This window comes from Perognathus longimembris, chromosome 16, assembly GCF_023159225.1.
Source record: "Perognathus longimembris pacificus isolate PPM17 chromosome 16, ASM2315922v1, whole genome shotgun sequence".
Taxonomy (NCBI): domain Eukaryota; kingdom Metazoa; phylum Chordata; class Mammalia; order Rodentia; family Heteromyidae; genus Perognathus; species Perognathus longimembris.
Window position 1 is genome coordinate 48,825,041 of NC_063176.1, and position 17,916 is coordinate 48,842,956.

Sequence of the window (17,916 nt, forward strand, 5' to 3'; positions counted from 1 at the left end):
TGCTGCCCCCTTGTGACTCAACATTGCAATAAACATTCAGACCAACTTGCTCTGTTTCACCTGTGCTCCTGAGAGTCCTCTGAAGGGTTCTGTGGCCAATTACTGAGCAGGCCCAGGGTCACCTCCTAAACCACATTGGCTATCATGAAGAGATTTTACTGCTCCAGCTGGGATCCTGGAGACATTACCTTCCAAGCCCAGTGGTCCTGTTGGGCAGCATCTGGGTCCTTTGCTTCAGAGACAATCCTTTACCAAGAGAAGGAAAGTACAAACCTCTGAACTCTTTATAAGAGATTCAATTTAATTAGCAAGACAAACAATGCTTTGGCTTACAGCCAAGAGACTTGGCTTACAGTCAGGAACTCAGGGCCCCTTCCTTAGAAATGGTGGATAACAAATGGACAATAAGAAATTATGGACAAAGGAATAATGAAATACTTTGGGGCCTGACTTGTTTTACATCCCCCTCAGAATCCAGAGAAAGTATCCAGAGAATTTGAAATGCATTTCCTTCCCTGACACATTCAGATTCATTGACAAAAAGGAGTTTAGCTAGTCATGCTATTTTGTCTTGATGTGTTGCAGAAGGAGACTTGTGTGTGTGGTTATTTGAATAAAGTCTGCCTCTCCTCCCCCATAGATCTTGAGTTCTTAAAGAGTTGGAGTCTGGGTCACTATTATGGGCCCAGTACCCAGTAAAGTACTTGATATGTACATATTTGTTGGATGCATTTATACAGTTGAATGATGTTGTGATAAGAAAAAAAATTTCATCCGTTTACATTTTGCCACTCATTTTATAAAAGCTAAAATGGAAAAACTTGGTAGTGCAACTCAGGTTCAAACTTACAATCCCACTGCTTAAAAATCTAACCTTGAATTTTTCCTTAAACCACTTTCAGTTCATTTCTTATGCTGCGAGAAGACATCTGCTTTCTCTACTGTTAGGAGAGTTTATTGAGAATATGTTACCTCCCATTCTGCTGCCTGGCACTGCATCTGGCAGACTGAAGACAATCATTAAAAGTTAGGTTTATTCACACCAAAATCCTTACACTCCCCCAAAACTTCTTTGTGTATACTTTACAGTGCAGTTTTCAAAACTTGGGACCTAGGCAAAATAATGTAACTAGATAAATGCGCTTAACACTAACTCCTGATAATTCTATAATTTTTTGTCCAGAAGACCCTCTGCCAAACTCATTCTCGAAAAGGAGACTTATTTTCATTTCCACATGAGGTAGAGAACTGTAATACAATGATGAGAGGACTGTAGCTTATGTGAGGATGCTTTGGATCATAAGTCACCGAAAAACCAATCAATAAAATTGGCTTATGAAGCGAGAAACGTATATAATTTGAACTAAGAAGTCCAAAGTTGAAGCTGGGTAATGGTGGCTCGGTGCTGTATTCCCAGCTACTCGAGAGGCTAAAAGCTGAGGATTGTGGTTTAAAGGCAGCCCAGGCAAATAAGTCCATGAGGCTTTTTTAAAAATTTAATTTAATTGTCAAGGTGATGTACACAGGGGTTACAGTTATATATGTTAAGGTGCTGAGTATGTGTCTTGTCAAACTTGTTACCTCCTCCCTCATTTTTCTCCCACCTTCCCTCCTCCCCAGACCCTCCCTCGCAGTTGTACAGTTAATTTCCAACATAGTATCTTGTAAACTTTGCTGTTACATTGATTTGCCTTTTATTCTTTGTCTCTTATCTCCAATTAACTAGCAAAGAAACAAAAGCCAGAAGTGAAGCTGTGGCTCAGATGGTAGAGTGCTGGCCTTGAGTAAAAAAATATCAGGGACAGTGCCTAGGCTCTGAGTTCAAGCCCCATGATTAGCATCAAAAGAATATTAAAAAATGAAAGAAGGTAACTTCCTACAAGAAATGCCAGCACAACTATCACCCATTTTTTCTAGGGGCTCTCATCCCTTCTTTGAGTCAGGAGAGCCCTATCCTTCTTTTTTGCATCCTGGTTTCCCCCTAGTCATTGAGTTTTCCTCATGCTCTTATGCCCATAATCCTATGGGATGGGTGTCATTTTACTAGCTTTGTCCGGTAAAATTATGAAAAGAACAGTTGTAGAACAAAGGATGGATTCTAGGCATACCTGGTGGTTGAAAACCCCAGATTCTTCAAGCCACTACCATTTATGCCTCTCCTCCTTCACACAAGGGGTAGGACTGAGAGTTAACAAAAGATATAAAAATATTTAAAATCTTAAAAAGCATGATAGTCCATATACTGCAAAGGATCCTCAAAGAAGTATTTATTGTATAAGCAAGTTTGCTTTTACATTTTCCTGTGATCTGTTTGTACTACACTTCCATCACAGTAATGAAGAGTCCTCTCTAAATGTTTAATAACAGTCTGAGTCTGAGGAACTAACATCCACTAGAACAAATTATTTAGGAGAGGAACACATTTCAGAGAGTAGACTGGAGAAATATTATTGGAATGGATAATGATTATGCTATATTATTATACATCTGATTTCCATACCACAGTTCCTTCAACCTTAGGAAATGATGAAAAGTCTCCTTACAAAGTGAAAATGTAAGAATTCATTATACATCTCACAACATAATTTTCTTAGCAATTTCCTATGCATGCATACATCTCTCTTGAAAGCACCATTCCCAATACTTCGTGATGACAGTACTTCTAACAAATTTGCACTTGTGCATGCATTCAGGAAATAACTTTCATTCAATTAGTGAATAAAAAGACCCTGAGTTGTTACTGACATTTATTTCCAGGATGGTGGTCTTTATTCATCTTGGTTGTCATTTACAATTACAGTAACCTCTTGTATTTGAGAGTAAACTCTGATAACATTAGAATAAATTCAATTTGTAATGCTTGAGTAAGAGGCACAACTCATAGCTGCTTAATAAAATCATAGCATTTTATCAGACCTGCACTATCCTGAGTTCAAACACTTTGAGAAACACAGGTTAACACTTGCATACCTACATGAGTATAAAAGTAATCAACTATACAATGGAGTTGTGTTTACCAAAAATCTAGATTATTACTATTCCACTAAGAGCTAATATTTAATGATCAGTTTATGTTGTTCAAGGGAGTGAGCTAAGGTAATAACATATTATGTATTTTATTACTAATTCTCATAACAGCCCTCTGAGATCAATGGCAGGCACCATTTTATAAAGAAGAACAATGAGCTGAGGGGAATTAAGAAACTTGCCTCAAGTTACACAGCTCCCAGGTGGTAGATCATGAGTTCAGCCAATGTTTTCTACTTCAAGTTTAAAAGCAAAAGCACAGAGCTACTTAACTCTGAGTATTACTTGGCCGAAAATGCCAGTACTGTATTAAGTGTTCAAGGTGACAAACATCAGCCTCCACTTCAGGAAACCCAGATGTGAAGTCAGGATCAGCAGTGCACTATGTAACTACTATGCAATTTCTAGAACCTCCTCACCTTTAGAATTATATTATCCTCAAAGACACTCTAAGCCATCAAGCATTCTGAGTATGTGGCCCATAGGTTCTGCTTTGCCATGTTCTAAATAGGAGAGTGTAGACAGTTGCTCTTTAACACAGTTTGGCCTTCTATAATAAATATTATCCTTTAGATGAAATAGCTCATGGGAAAGATTTGACATAATTTCTGGACATAAAGGGTTCACCTGTATTCATTTTTTATCGCTATCCTCATCCTTATCAGTACATAGTTACAAAATATCAACACTTTGGGCTGGGGATATAGCCTAGTGGCAAGAGTGCCTGCCTCGGATACACGAGGCCCTAGGTTCGATTCCCCAGCACCACATATACAGAAAACGGCCAGAAGCGGCGCTGTGGCTCAAGTGGCAGAGTGCTAGCCTTGAGCGGGAAGAAGCCAGGGACAGTGCTCAGGCCCGGAGTCCAAGGCCCAGGACTGGCCAAAAAAAAAAAAAAAAAAAAATATCAACACTTTGTTAGTATTATTATTTGTACTAGTGCCACTTAGCTGCACAGAGAATTCTTTATGCTATCTTCATACCTGCATATAATGTACATCAATCGAACTGACTCCATGTGTTACCCTGTCTTAGCCCCCTTTAATAGTGCTTAGTTAGTTTCATTATGTTATTTTCATATTCAGCATGTTTACAACTGATCTTGATTCCTACCACCTGAAATGACAGAAGAGGTCCATCAGCAACAGAGCCATAAAATCTCTAAACCAAATGTCTCTTCCCTATCTGAAAGCTCTATACTAGTTTCGTGTAAGAAAGCCCTGCTTGCTATGTGGTCTTCTAATCATATCATAGTGAGAAGCTCAAGAAGCAACAAAGGAAACAAGATCAGCTCAGACCAATGTGCCAAACAGTGCATTGAGTATCGCGACCACCAGCACCTCAGCGTTCAGTGGATTAACCTACCCAGGAACCAGATCCTATGACATAGGCTTTTACTGTGCACCCAGCCGTAACACGGAGCAAGGAGTGTGAGGAGAAAGATGGTGGAGTGGGCCTTGCTAGGCTGTAAGTAACACTTTTCAAACCAAGAAATCAAATGAATGCCTCTTGTCTGGATGTCATTTCTGTGAGGTAGGACCTTCACGTTGTTGCTGCAGCTTCAGCTCCTACATGGTTTCTTGTAGCAAGGAGCAAAAGATACGTGTTCGCTAGAAACAAAAAATGAATTAAATAAACACGGATAAATTTTCCTGGGGAGACTTGCCGTCTTGAAACTTGACTAGAAAAAATTTTATTTGGCAGCAAACCCTGTTATCATCTGGTCCAGGTGTGTGATGAAACACAAAAACACAGGAGACAGTCAGTTCCTGTTATTTTTATATGAAAAGATGCATCTACCAAATGTTTCTTAAAACCAACAGCAGCTGGCAGGGTTATTGAATGTGGAGGTCCTTTCCCTGCTCCTAACTTCTGCCCTCATTACTTTAGCTCTGATGCTGTTTTCCAGCTCAGACCTTTTCCCAATTTCCCACCTGATGGCAGATAACCAAGTATTTTCTCACCCCATTCTATCTAAAACAGATGGCTCTGAGTTCAATAGCTCATAAATCACAATTTCCATGTGAGAGAGGGTCCAACTACAAAGTGTTTATTTGCTGTTATAATTAGTCTATTGTTGACAAGTTCTCAGTTAATCAAAACTTTGGAGTGGTTGGCTATTTATATACTACTTTACTTTCTTTTGAAAGTTGAAACTGTTGTGAATTCATTTATCTATTATTCAGGATTTTCCAAAGGAAAAGAAAACTCAATAGAAAAGAGGATTTTATGTGCTTGTATGCAATAAATGTACATGTATGCATGTATGTGTGCATAGATTCTGTGTACATACACAATATGTACACATGATATACTTATGTAAAATACATATGTGAGAGAGATTGAAATTAAGAAACTGGCACACAAGGTATGGAGGTTCTGCCAGTCCAAATTTTAAAAAGGATTTTCAACAAGCAGACAATCAGGAAAGATTTGCAGTTAAAGTCACAAAGCAATCACCTGATGAACAGGAGATAAACTAATGTTTCAGATGGAGTCTGAAAACAGTCTAAGGGAGATTTCCCTCTTGCTCAGAAATCAGTTTTTGTTCTTTTCAAGCCTCCAACTCATAGAAGGAGTCCCATCAACATTAGACAGTGATTGGTTTTACTCAAAATCCACCAATTTAAATGGAAATTTCATTCATCAACATCTGCATACAAACATCTGAAACAATACTCAGCTAAATATTTGGCCCCCTTCAGGCCCAGACTAGTTAGCACATACAAATTCATCATTCTGGTACGGTTTGCTTCCTTGTTCATTTACATTTAGTTCTTGTCCTTGCTCCAATCTTCTTGGGTTTTCAAAGCCATCTTGTTTCCACAAAACTCACCCAATACAGAAGCGTTTAGTGACCTAGAATATATCAAACACACCTCATGCGGTACCCACTGTCTTGCTGGTAACCACCTCTAATTCAGGACCTCTAATCTGTTCCTGTGAATATGGAGATATTCTAGCTACCTTACTCTAGCTAACTGGAATGTTAGGCCATAGACTCCAACTGCAGCGAATACACATGTTAGATCTATGTACAAGTCATTGTATTAGTAATAACTATAACCATAATGATGAAGTACTGATAAAAGATTTACCATAAGGCTTGGGTCATGCCACAGGAAATAGTTAAGTATTTTGATCATCTTTGCAATATATAAGCTGATTCATTAATGATCCTACGTGAGGAATCTGTAAAGGTAAATTCACATCCAAATGTTTACAATGGTGTACATAACAAAGGTCCTAGTACTCAAACTAAGAAATGAGGAAATTGATCATTTGTCCTGTGAAGTACATTACAGGTAAAAATCTAACTTGTTTATTGAGATAAAGAAAGATGATGGCTGGGGATATGGCTTAGGGGTAGAGTGCTCGCCCTGTCTACATGAAGCCCTGGGTTCAATATCTCAGCACCACATATATAGAAAAAGCCAGAAGGGGTGCTGTGGCTCAAGTGGTAGAGTGATAGCCTTGAGCAAAACAAAGCCAGGGACAGTGCTCAGGCTCTGAGTTCAAGCCCCAAGCCTGGCCAAAAAAAAAAAATGATATTAATTTTCAAAAGGTGTATTAGTGTAAGGAACAATGATTTTGAAATTTAGAGGAAGTTTTGTTTTTTTACTCATTACAGTGAGTGTCTAGAGCCTATAATCCTAGCAATTAGGGAGTGGAGCTGTGGAGGTCTGAGACTCACTCAGGCAAAAGTGAGAACACCTCTCAAACAATAGTGGGATAGGGTGGATCATGCCTGCTGCCCCACCTATATGCAGAGTTTAAATATGAGAGTCCCTGGATAATGAATATGTTGCTTCAACGTCTCAGTTTCCACACAAAAGTCATAGGAACTTAAGATCCACATATGAATGGCATTTCAAAGTGTCTCAAAAACAAGAGAATCGAACATGCAATTGTTAGCAAGTATTTATTTTAGTATAATACAATAAGGTTAAAAGATAGGGAAAAAAATCCCTGCTCTTCACACAGGAAATCAGGGTAAAAGACTCAAAATGGTGGCCCTTATCTATGGCTTTTGTTCTTTCTGAGCTGAGGAAATACACCTTGGTACTGAGACAAGGGTTCTAGGCAGGTACAATGGTGCTGTTTACTAGTCTCAAGTATGCAGATGTGATCTAGAGTAACCAAAGGTGATTTCGAGCCTTTCCCTGACCAGACTTGCCTTTTGATTCTGTATACTTAATGCTTCTACTTGTGTAGTGTCACTGTGAGAACAGGAGCAAGAGGATCTCAGGCCATGGACTTATTCATGAGAAGCTTCTCAGAATGAGAGGTCAGAGATTCTTACTCCCCTTCCCACAAGGCACAGTGAGCACCCACCTGCAGCTCAAGGGGGAGCTGAGATTCAATTGTGAGTCTTCGCCTCCCTTGTTCCTTCTACTCTACAACTTGGGTCTCTGAGCAGAGAATTCCTAACAGCTGTAGAGACTTGAAGACTTTTCCCTCAGGCCAATCTAGGAGTCACTTATTTATTCCAGTTCTTAGTTTGTTTCTGCTCTGAGGTTCACAATCTTTTCTGAAATTTTATATTTCATTTCCTTTAAGAAAACCATGTGGGGGAAGTCTATTTGTGTAGCTCTGGCTTTGCCTTATGGCCACTGCAGGTCAGTAGTCCAATATCAGCATGGTTCCCAAGACTAGTATCTTTTGGTCTTTAGTCCACCAGTGGACAAAATGATAATATAATAAACTCAAGGAGCCATGCTTCTTTGCAAAGCCTTCCTTCTAAAAGTTCAAAACCTAAGATCACTTGTTACAAGATTCTGTCATTCTATCCTTCTAAAGAATTTAACAGGAATAACGGTTTCTCCTGGAAGCTTCTTAAAACAAAGAACCCTTTTCCCAAGATATATATTATTTTCTTACTGTACTCAAGACTATAGAGCTCCAGAAAATATTGCATCTTGGAATATCTTGTTCATATAAAAAACTGTACAATTTCCTCTTACCTCACTGATAACATGTAGATGAGTGTTCCTCAAAGTAGGTGAGTGTATTCAAATATGTCAGACTTGTTCTGATGCTCAATGTACAAAGATATTTGCATTTCAACTGTGTGTTTTATCCCAGGAGATATGAAACAAAGATGAGTTGACTTTTATTTTCTTTGCAATAATGAATTACTGCTTTACTTTCTCTGTACAGGTTTGCATAACAGATAGTTCTACTTCAAAATGTGCAAAAAATCAGTTTTATGAACATTTTGCTCATGTTGCTTCTCTGCCACTTTCTCTAGGAATGTCCCAGTGGAGTTGTTAATGAAGAAACCTTCAAAGAGATTTACTCCCAGTTCTTTCCACAGGGAGGTAAGGACAAATGTGAACATGTTAACATAATCTTGGAGTTAGAATTATGCTTGCCATCTGAAGACTGGGTTAGTCTTTTATGTCATAATTTGTCATTTTTAAAAGCTTTATGTAGAATAATTAATACATATCATTCAAGTAAAAAGAATGTTCAGCATATAATAAAAGTGAGCAGCTTCCAAATTACTAAATATCTAAGAGATTACTTTTAAGTTTCATGCAAATAATGTTGTGTGCCTAGTCCTATGGCTCAAATGTTCACTGATTCTTTTACAGGTGTCTGTGTGCTTTTAAAGAGGCTAAGATCTGAGGATTGTGGTTTAAAGTTCTATGGGGCAGGCAAATCAATGAGACTCTATGTCCAGTTACTTATATTTTTTTTCAAAAAGCCAAAACTGGAGAAGTGCTTAAAGAGGTAGAATGAGAGCCTTGAGTAAAAATAAACTCAGGGACAGTGCCAAGGCCCCAGTACTAGTGCACGCGCGCGCACACACACACACACACACACACACACACACACACACACACACGGCTCCTTAACTTATACCACCATTCTTTTTTGGTTTCCAACTCTCAAAATTAGAGGAAATTTAATTAGCTTTAATTTACAGATGTGAAATCCGGAACTTAGAGATGTTAAACAGTTGGCTCAGGGTCACATTTCAACTCAGCAGTAGGTCTTGGTTATAACCCTGATTTTCCTGAAGCCTCATCTAATTTATTTCTTGCCATCCCCTTTCCCTTCCAGAATTTTGTTACTCTGACCCCTGAACTGAAAGAAAATTAATACTCAGATAAGATTTTTCATTAGTAAGCAAACACAAAGACAGCACAAAGATGTTTCATACATTTTAGAGATGAGTGAAGAGATTATTCCCATTGATTCTGACATTTCCCCCCCAATCATCTACCTGATATCTCAAACTAGTCACGAGGCCTAGCCTCAGCTGTATGTGAGATACTACTAATATGAAAGAAAATACAGCAACAAAAGGTCCCCACCCCCAAGTAGTGTAGCAAAGATAAAAATGTCAAAATAAACTATAGGTAGAACGATGAGGTTTGGAAAACTGTATTCTGGGAGGGCAATGTGGGTATCATTATACCATCAGGAGGAAATGTAAAAGGTGAATCAGAGCTGAAGTTGATTCTTTTCTCAGAGTACATACGATGTGCTTAACTCTGGGCAGCTCCTCTCTCACCAGTCAACACTAATTCATTTTGCGACCTCCTCTTTTAGTAAATATGGAAATTAAGATGCCAGAGGTCTACTTCTGAAGTATGTAGTCCTTCTGATCTTCAGCATAGCTCTAAAGAAACATTTCCCTGCTGAGGTTGATTCTGCCAGCATTTGTAGACAGTGGAGACATTCTAGGTGTATGGACGATAAGCAAGTGATAAAACATAAAAAGTAAAGGTGAGCACTTGCAAGAAAGTACTATGATTGGGAAGTATATTTGGGATAAAGCATCCTTAGGAGATGAGACTTTGTCTTTAGCTAGTGCTAAAGACACTGATAGGTTGAAGGAAGTGGTTTAATCATCACATTCATGTTTATAGTTCACTGTTTGCTTTTGGAGGATTAATCTGGGACAGCAAATAGTGTCAACAAGAACCTTAATTAGGAGGTTACTTGAGGAAACAAAATGAAGCCTTTATACAGAAATGGGGATAGATTATAAACATATAATATTATAAAAATGATAGAAATATATAATAAATTATTTTTAAAATACATGCTATATAGAGACACATGATTGAAATGGTGGCTTTTGTGATAAGTTCAAGAATAACAGGATCGTCTAATAGGGAGAAACTTGTTCCAGGAGGAGTGGGGACATTCTAGGAATGATGGATGACCTTGTGGTAGGAATAATGACCTCAGTTTTGAGGTGCCTGTGGGTTATTATGATCAACAAGTTCTTAGAAATTTCTGGTTCACAGAAAAAGCCAGAGAAAGGCCAAAGATTTGGGGATTATTTACTCTAAAGCAACGGTTAAATCCATGATGTGGATGAGATTATGAGGAGGATTTAGAAAGTTTGGAACCCCATGAGTCAAGCATGAAAGTTTTGGCACATATTCAGTAATTCATGAAGAAGGAGGAATAATGCACAGCCACAGATAGAGGAATAATCACAAGGAAACTGATTCATCAAAAATGAAAAAAGATGGCAGTTAGATTTAGCTTATACACTTATAAGTAAATATGGTGAGTTGTGTGTAATTGCCTACAAATGCATTCAAGTGTACACACATTGATCCTAGGGAGAACTCAATGTAATTCCTTAGAATGGTAAAGTCGGTGTTTAGCAAAACAAAGTACCAGGAGAAGGGCGGGGTGTGGTGAAACAGAAAACAGTGGACAAATGAAGAGGAGAAGCAGGAAAGAATACAGTCAGGAATCCAATGCAAGCCGGGCACCCGTGCCTCACAGTGTAATCCTAGCTACTCAGGAGGCTGAGATCTGAGGATCACAGATTGAAGCCAGCCCAGGCAGAAAAGTCCTTGTGAGATTCTTCTCCAATTAACCACCCCAAAACTAGAAGTGGCACTGTGGCTTAAGTGGTAGAGCACAAGTTTTGAGCACAAAGAAGCTCAAGGATAGCACCCAGGCACTTAATCCAGGCCCCACAACAGACCAGAGAGAGAGAGAGACAGAGAGAGAGAGGGGGAGGGAGGGAGGGAGGGTGGGAGGGAGGGAGGGAGAGAATCCAATATGTATCCTACAAAATTTAGAAGAATGAGAGAAGGTGTGAGTAGGGGGGCAGGTGGGTTAGAATATAGAAACTGGCGACATTGATCAAGATGCATTGTATCCATAAACTACTTTGGTTAATGGTAACTCTTTCTGTACAACAACTTAAAAGATAATTTTAAAAATTAAAAAGGGAAAATTGAAATAAAACTGAAAATAAAAACAAAGAGAATAAAAGTATAAAACCCTATAGATAAGAAGTCTACTGGAAGGTGTCTCCGGGAACTGGTGACTTGGAGGGCTGATGCAATTAAGTATAAGTAGGGTTTTCTGTACTGCTGTATCCAAAGTTCATGGGACAATAACTAGTTGAAAAGATAGCACCTGGTAGATACTTCTTGCATAATGAACGCATGGATGGATGGATGGATGGATGGATGACACCTCTGGGACACGGTAGCTATTACTGTAAACGGTATTAAAAAGTAAGAAGCTCTTAAATATTTCTCATTTTATGCAAAAATACTGTTCCCATTAGTTTTTAATGCATTTGGTTGGAGCCATTTCTATAAGTTTGAGACAATCCTATGCACAAATTGTCAAATCAGAAGGATTTTTTTTTTTTTTTTGCCAGTCCTGGGGCTTGGACTCAGGGCCTGAGCACTGTCCTTGGCTTCTTTTGGTTCAAGGCTAGTACTCTACCACTTGATCCACAGCACCACTTCTGGCTTCTTCTGTTTATGTGGTTCTGAGGAATGGAACCAAGGACTCATGCATTCTAGGTAAGCACTCTACCACATTCCCAGCCCCAGAAGGATGTTTTTAAAGACACTTTTTTAGAACAAGAAATATACCCACTGCCTTACGTATGAAACTGTAACCCCTCTGTATATCACTTTGACAGTGAATAAGTAATTATTCAAAAAAATACACTTTTTTAAAAAGAAGTAACACAAAATTCTGAGAAGACATGAGAATACACGTTATTCCGTAAGCTTGGATATACCACAGGTGACAACTGCATCACTCCATCACACAGAAAGTGGTTGTAGCAGACCCTAGGGAGTTATTATGTATAGCCCTCCTGTCAGGATTGTATTGTCTTCGTTAATGAAGGATCAATTTGAGCATCATTTACTTGCCTTGTATATATTTCTAAATTATTTTAAATCCCTGGATTTTTTTTTTTTGGTCAGTTATGGGGCTTGAAGTCACAGCCTAGGCACTGTTCTTGCTCTATCTTTTTGAGCCTCAGCACACTTCTGGTTCTTGAGTAATTAGTTGGAGATAAGCATCTCACAGACTTTTCTGTCTGGGCTGGCTTTAAACCTCCATCTTCAGATCTCAGCCTCCTAAGTAGCTAGAATTCCAGGTGGGAGCCATCCGCACCAGCAGAATTTTTAATAACCACCAACACGAACACAGGCGGAAATCATTATTTTGATTGCTTCAAATCAAGTTATTATAATCCTACAAACCGAATACAGCTCCACATTAACATGGTGTCATTTTTTTTTCAAAACCAACATTCCCTCATTACAGAACATCCACAGAAATACTTAACTTTGCAAAGGAGTCTTGTTACAAACCCAAAGGGGCTTGGGGAGGAAAAAAATCACTTTTACTCTCTTGCAAATTCTTTGATTATTCATGTTAATTGAATTCATAAATCTAAAAGTCCCAGGTATCTTTGAAGGGAATTCAATATTATAAAGATTGATGACTTAGAATTTTAACATTAGTTAATATTACTCAAGTAAAATATGTCTTACAGTGATGTTAGCAAAGGAAAATTATCCCACATGGTCTCTGATGGCAAGAAAATCCGTCATAGCCTTGGTAATACTTTCATGGATTCATCATTTATTCAGATGGAATGTCCGAACGCTCCCATTATGAATAGTAACAGCAAGGTGTCTTTCCATTAGACCATGTCACACATTTCCTCCATGAAAATGCTTTTTGTTAATTCTGTGCAGAACACCCTGTGCAAGGTGTAGTGCCACTCTCAAAGGCGCAGGTACTTTACCAGGTACTACAAATTCTTGGTGGATATTAGAAAACCTGGCCTGACCAAAAAGAAACATATTTGCAGAGAATGAAGTATGCATACTCTAAAGCAAGGAGAGATGCTTGGTGCTAATCAGGGAATAGTTATAGAAATATTATTCTAACTCTATGTATGTACAGTACAAGATGGCGAGTATAAACTCTCAGCTCATGAAGCAATGGGAGCCCATGCAAGTTGCAGCTTCCTGGGCCCTTTCTGATTGTGTCATAGGAATTTTGCACTTAGGTTGACTGTATGAGGTCCTCAATTAGCTCCTAAAGGAATAAATGAATGGGAATAGGCTTAAATCAAAAAAAAAATCTGTCAATAAATGTTCACTGGGCAGCAACTGTATGCAAGGCACTTGGAACACTAAAAGACTAAATTAAGAATGAAAAAGTCAACTGAGTAATTCTAAGCATATGTCAATTCAACAAAGTAAACCTATGCTCTTTTGCTGAACTATACTTTTGTCACTTAGATACATAATAGAGACTTCATGAAACCAGGAACTTTATAGGTAAAAGTGTTATACTTTGATGAAAGAATAGATCCACTTTTTAAGCAGTTGAAATGAGTGTGAATAATTTATGAAAGAATAATGGTACAAGGTAATATTTTTAAATACTTCACAGGTTTCCAAACATTTTGCATATTACTATAATAACTCATTTAAATTTCATGAAGATTTTTTATTTTATCTTTGCAGATGGGGAAATTGAGTCAAAGAAATGTTAATTAACTTTTAAAGGTCTCACCATTAATCTTTGCTAAAGTCGAGGTATAAGATTCAAGCAGTCTGCTGCCACTGTACCATTAACTAAAGCTCCCTGAATGATAAAATGTAGGCCAGAGGACTAGCTTAACTTCTAGAAGAATTGCCAAAGTGCATTGACAAGAACAAATTCTCTGGATCACATTACTGAACTCTACGTGCCAGTATTAGATGTCAAGCTTGCAAACTAAAGAAACATCATTTGGAAATAATAGTAATTATCATATACCCACATGACCGATTTTTAAAAATTGTTAAATGCAAACATTATCTATTCTGAGCTATTACTCATGGTGAGTTGTTGCTTACTAAGTTAAAGACATTTGCCTTGATTGTGTAAACAGGGTAGCAAGAGGCCATTAAGCAAATGAAGCTCATTATAAAATATGCAAAATACCTCATATTTTTTTCTCCTCTGAAAATAAATTTAACACACCACTTATCAGCTCCTATCTCCATAGAGAATATTGAATATTTCAAGAAACCTTTGAAAAAGTACTGTTGAGTGCAAAACAACTTTGCAAAATGAAATAGACTGCCAATTCTTGATTCTTCTATAATGAAACATCCCAGCAATTGCAGCCTGTCAAGTGCCATTAAAGCCCTAGTTCCACATCCAAAAGATTCTTTCCTGGAATCCCTCAATGCTAGATAACCACTCTAGACATGAGGTGTTTATTTGTTGTTTAAGACAAATGATGGTGCCTGTTTAGTTCATTAAAAATAACGTTAACAATCTGTATGCTAAAAAATAAGTGACTTTGAGTTGGCTGCCGCTGGCAGCTCATGGCTATAATCCTAATTACTTAAATGGCTGTGATCTGAGGAGCCAGAACAAGCAGAAAAGTCAGAGTATCTTTCTCTCCAAAGTGGCTCAAGTGGTGAAGCACCAGCCTTGAGTGGAAAGGCCCGGCAAGAACACAACTCCCTGAGTTCAAGCCTGTACCAGCCCGCCCCCCCTAGTAAATAAAAGTGGCTCTTCAGATTTCATTTAATAGTAAGAGATGAGATGACATGCCACTAATATTTTGAGAAATTGAGTATTTAATCTAGTGAAAGGTATGCACTTCTATATCATTAACTGTGACATATTTCCTAAAGTGTTCAGGAAAACAATCTCAAAGTATTCCATAGTGCCATAGGAACTTGGCTTCCTTCTGGCAGAGAATAAAAACTTTCCCAGTTCTACTGGTAAAGAGCAGAGAGCCATGGCTGGAATGCCTGTCCCCTCTCTAATGCGAACAAGGCAATTCTCTATTCCTGCTACTCTTTGTATCTTGGTAGTCTTTTAAAATCAATTTATAAAGGAAAACTGAAGTGAAGTTTTATTAAATCCCAATAAAAATACATGCTAAAAGTCAGGAAATAAAAATAGATGAGCTTTAAAGCAGACAATCAAATACTAGAACCAATGAGCTGAAAGGTTACATTTCCTTACAATAAAAAAGGTTAAGACAAAAGGCTAAAACCCAAGAGAGGAAACATTTAAAATAATCATGTAAATGTAATCCAAGGTCAAGCATAAAAGCACTTTAAAATGAGAGATGAGCACTGAGAAAGCAGTAAAAAAAAAATACAGTTTTTAAATAGGAAAAGAGATGAGATTAGAGAGACAAAGGGAAAGAGAGGAAAAATAATGAAACTCAAAGAAGATGAGTTGGTTTTCAAAGGATGTCCATATCCTTAGAAAGCAGCCTAGGAGGTTGGGGATGGAGAACTGTTCATACTGGTCCCTATGACCCAAAACATTAAATCTTACCCAGGGAACAGACAGGGCAGGAACTTTTGGACTGGGAGACAAAGTTGAACGTAGGGCCTTGAGCTTGCTAGGATTGTGTTGTACCAAGTTAATCATACTTCTAGCCCTGTTGATTTGTTGGTTATTTTCAAGATAGGCTCTCATGGATTTTTGTGCCTCGACTAGCTTTGAAGGTTCATACGTGTGAGCTACCTGTACCCAAATGCAATCAAGTTTATGAGGATCACCTCTTCCCCTCTAACTTGACCAGAGAAATTGTCTAAGTCACCACTATTCTCAACCCATCAACCTACTTGTCTGGCTAAAAGCTCTGGCTGAGATTCTGTGTGTCTCAGACCAACCCCTTAGTGATTGTGACTTGGGACACGTTTCTTAATCTCTCTCTCTGAGTTCCAATATTCTTCTCTCATAGTATTATGAAAATCCAAATAATGAAAGGTACTCTACTAATAGCAACTCATCATTTGTGTGCACACTACTTTACTTCTAGAAAGAGACTTTGAGACGCACCAGGCAATTCCAGACACATCTCACTTAAACCTCAGCCCTACCTAGGAGACCATTTTTCACCCCAGTGTTGCTATCAACATCTAAGACTCTCACGTGTCTAGCCAGGAACTCACAGAGAATGTCAGCTGTGGTTTCAGAGCACGTTCTTTTCTTCTGTCTATTCTTTCTGAATCTCAAATTTCAACCCTTTACTAAGACAGAGTGGCCAGTCAGTTGGAAAGAAAACATAAGCTTAAAAAAAGTGAAATTAAATTTTTCTTCTTTTTTTTGTAAATAAAATGGATTTGAGCCTACTACCCAAGTCTCACATAGGCTATGGAAATACTAATTGAAACATCTTCTCTTTTTGATATTTCAGACTCTACAACATACGCGCATTTTCTCTTCAACGCATTTGATACAGACCACAATGGAGCTGTGAGTTTTGAGGTGAGCACTGGACTGCTTTTGTAACCTTTGACCCTTGGAAAGGGATTTTAATCTTCTTAGTGGGGAAATTGGAGGTAGGTGATTTGATCGGTTTTGAAAAGCTCAAGGACATTCCTCTCATTCAGTTGCCAAGAAGCTGCTCTTCTCTTTCAAAATACAAGTAACAATCCACAGTTGGATTATTTGAAAATATCTTACATCTGTTTGTGTGTTTTCCATCAACTCTATTAGAACAATCACAGAAGCAAATGATTGTGCCAACATTTTCTGGCAACTACCATGGCTCATTTACTGTGGTAGGCCTTGGAAATACAAAAATAATAGACTGAGGAATCCTTCTGTGGAAGGCCCAGTCAGCGGCACAGAGACAAGAAAATAGATACAGAAAATATTGATTCACCAGCATGATAAGTTTATAAGGAAATGCCTTTGAAATGTATAAATGGAGTGAACTGTAGGGAAAGCATGCAATGTTCCTGAAATCCTGTACATAAGCATCTAGTAAAATAAAACATTTCCTGTGTGCTCACAAAACCCACTTATATGCAGTGATGGATACTCATCACACAGAGACAATGAGGTCTTTCATGTGATTCATTGGATCCATCGCAGGTCATAGGTAGTAAATTCTCTGAATCCAACTGTTAGCTAAATAAATTGTGTACATTAATAATGAATACGTTAATAATAAAACATACATTATACACAGATTTGTGAGACAGGTATTTTTTATTTTTGTTAGGAAAACTACGAGTACAATGTATTACTCATTTATTGGTTTATATCTGAACGGCTCTGTTGGTTTCTGTGCCATAATGGAATTATTTCACTTTTTAATTCTGTCTTCATTTAGGTTGGTAGGTAGGTAGTTAGATGGGCAGGTAGGTAAATAAGTAGATAGGTAGGTAGATGTTGGGATCTGGCCCTTAGGCTTGACGCCCCTCCCACAAGCCCTGGGGGAATGCAGAAGCAGGCTACCCTCTCTGGGTCCGCCCTTGCACCCAGCCCCCAGCTCTCCAGCCAGCCCAGGCGTCTCCCAGCCTACCCAGCTGGGCGCCTACCAGCCCCGCCCTGGCTTGGCGCCCTCGAGTGACATTAGCTCACGGGGATCAGGTGATACCTCTCAGCCTATGGGCATCCTGGCCAATCGCCTTCCCTCGGAATCTTCTCCCGTTACCCTTGTCTCAATAAAGTTAGTTAGCTCTAGAAGCTGACCCCGAGACATGCTTACGCCTGACTTTGTCTATTGGTGAGGGGGCAGGCACACATGCTCGGATCAGCCACGCGTGCGGCAGGTCGGTGCTGGCTCCCCCGCTCCACCCTAGCTTCATCTGCAGGCCGGGTGAC

At 38.6% G+C, this 17,916-nt stretch overlaps 1 protein-coding gene across 4 annotated transcripts in view; it reads left to right on the top strand.

Annotated features, from left to right (window-relative positions):
- Kcnip4 (potassium voltage-gated channel interacting protein 4) overlaps positions 1-17,916 on the top strand; it is an 857,080-nt gene that overhangs the window by 825,690 nt on the left and 13,474 nt on the right. For all 4 annotated transcript variants that reach the window (XR_007213578.1, XM_048364616.1, XM_048364618.1 and 1 more), the window contains 2 exons: positions 8,279-8,348; positions 16,499-16,569. Coding sequence is in view for 3 of the 4 variants with exons in the window: in XM_048364616.1 (XP_048220573.1) it covers positions 8,279-8,348; positions 16,499-16,569 (141 nt within the window). In the remaining variant the exon portion in view is untranslated. The remainder of the gene's footprint in view (positions 1-8,278; positions 8,349-16,498; positions 16,570-17,916) is intronic.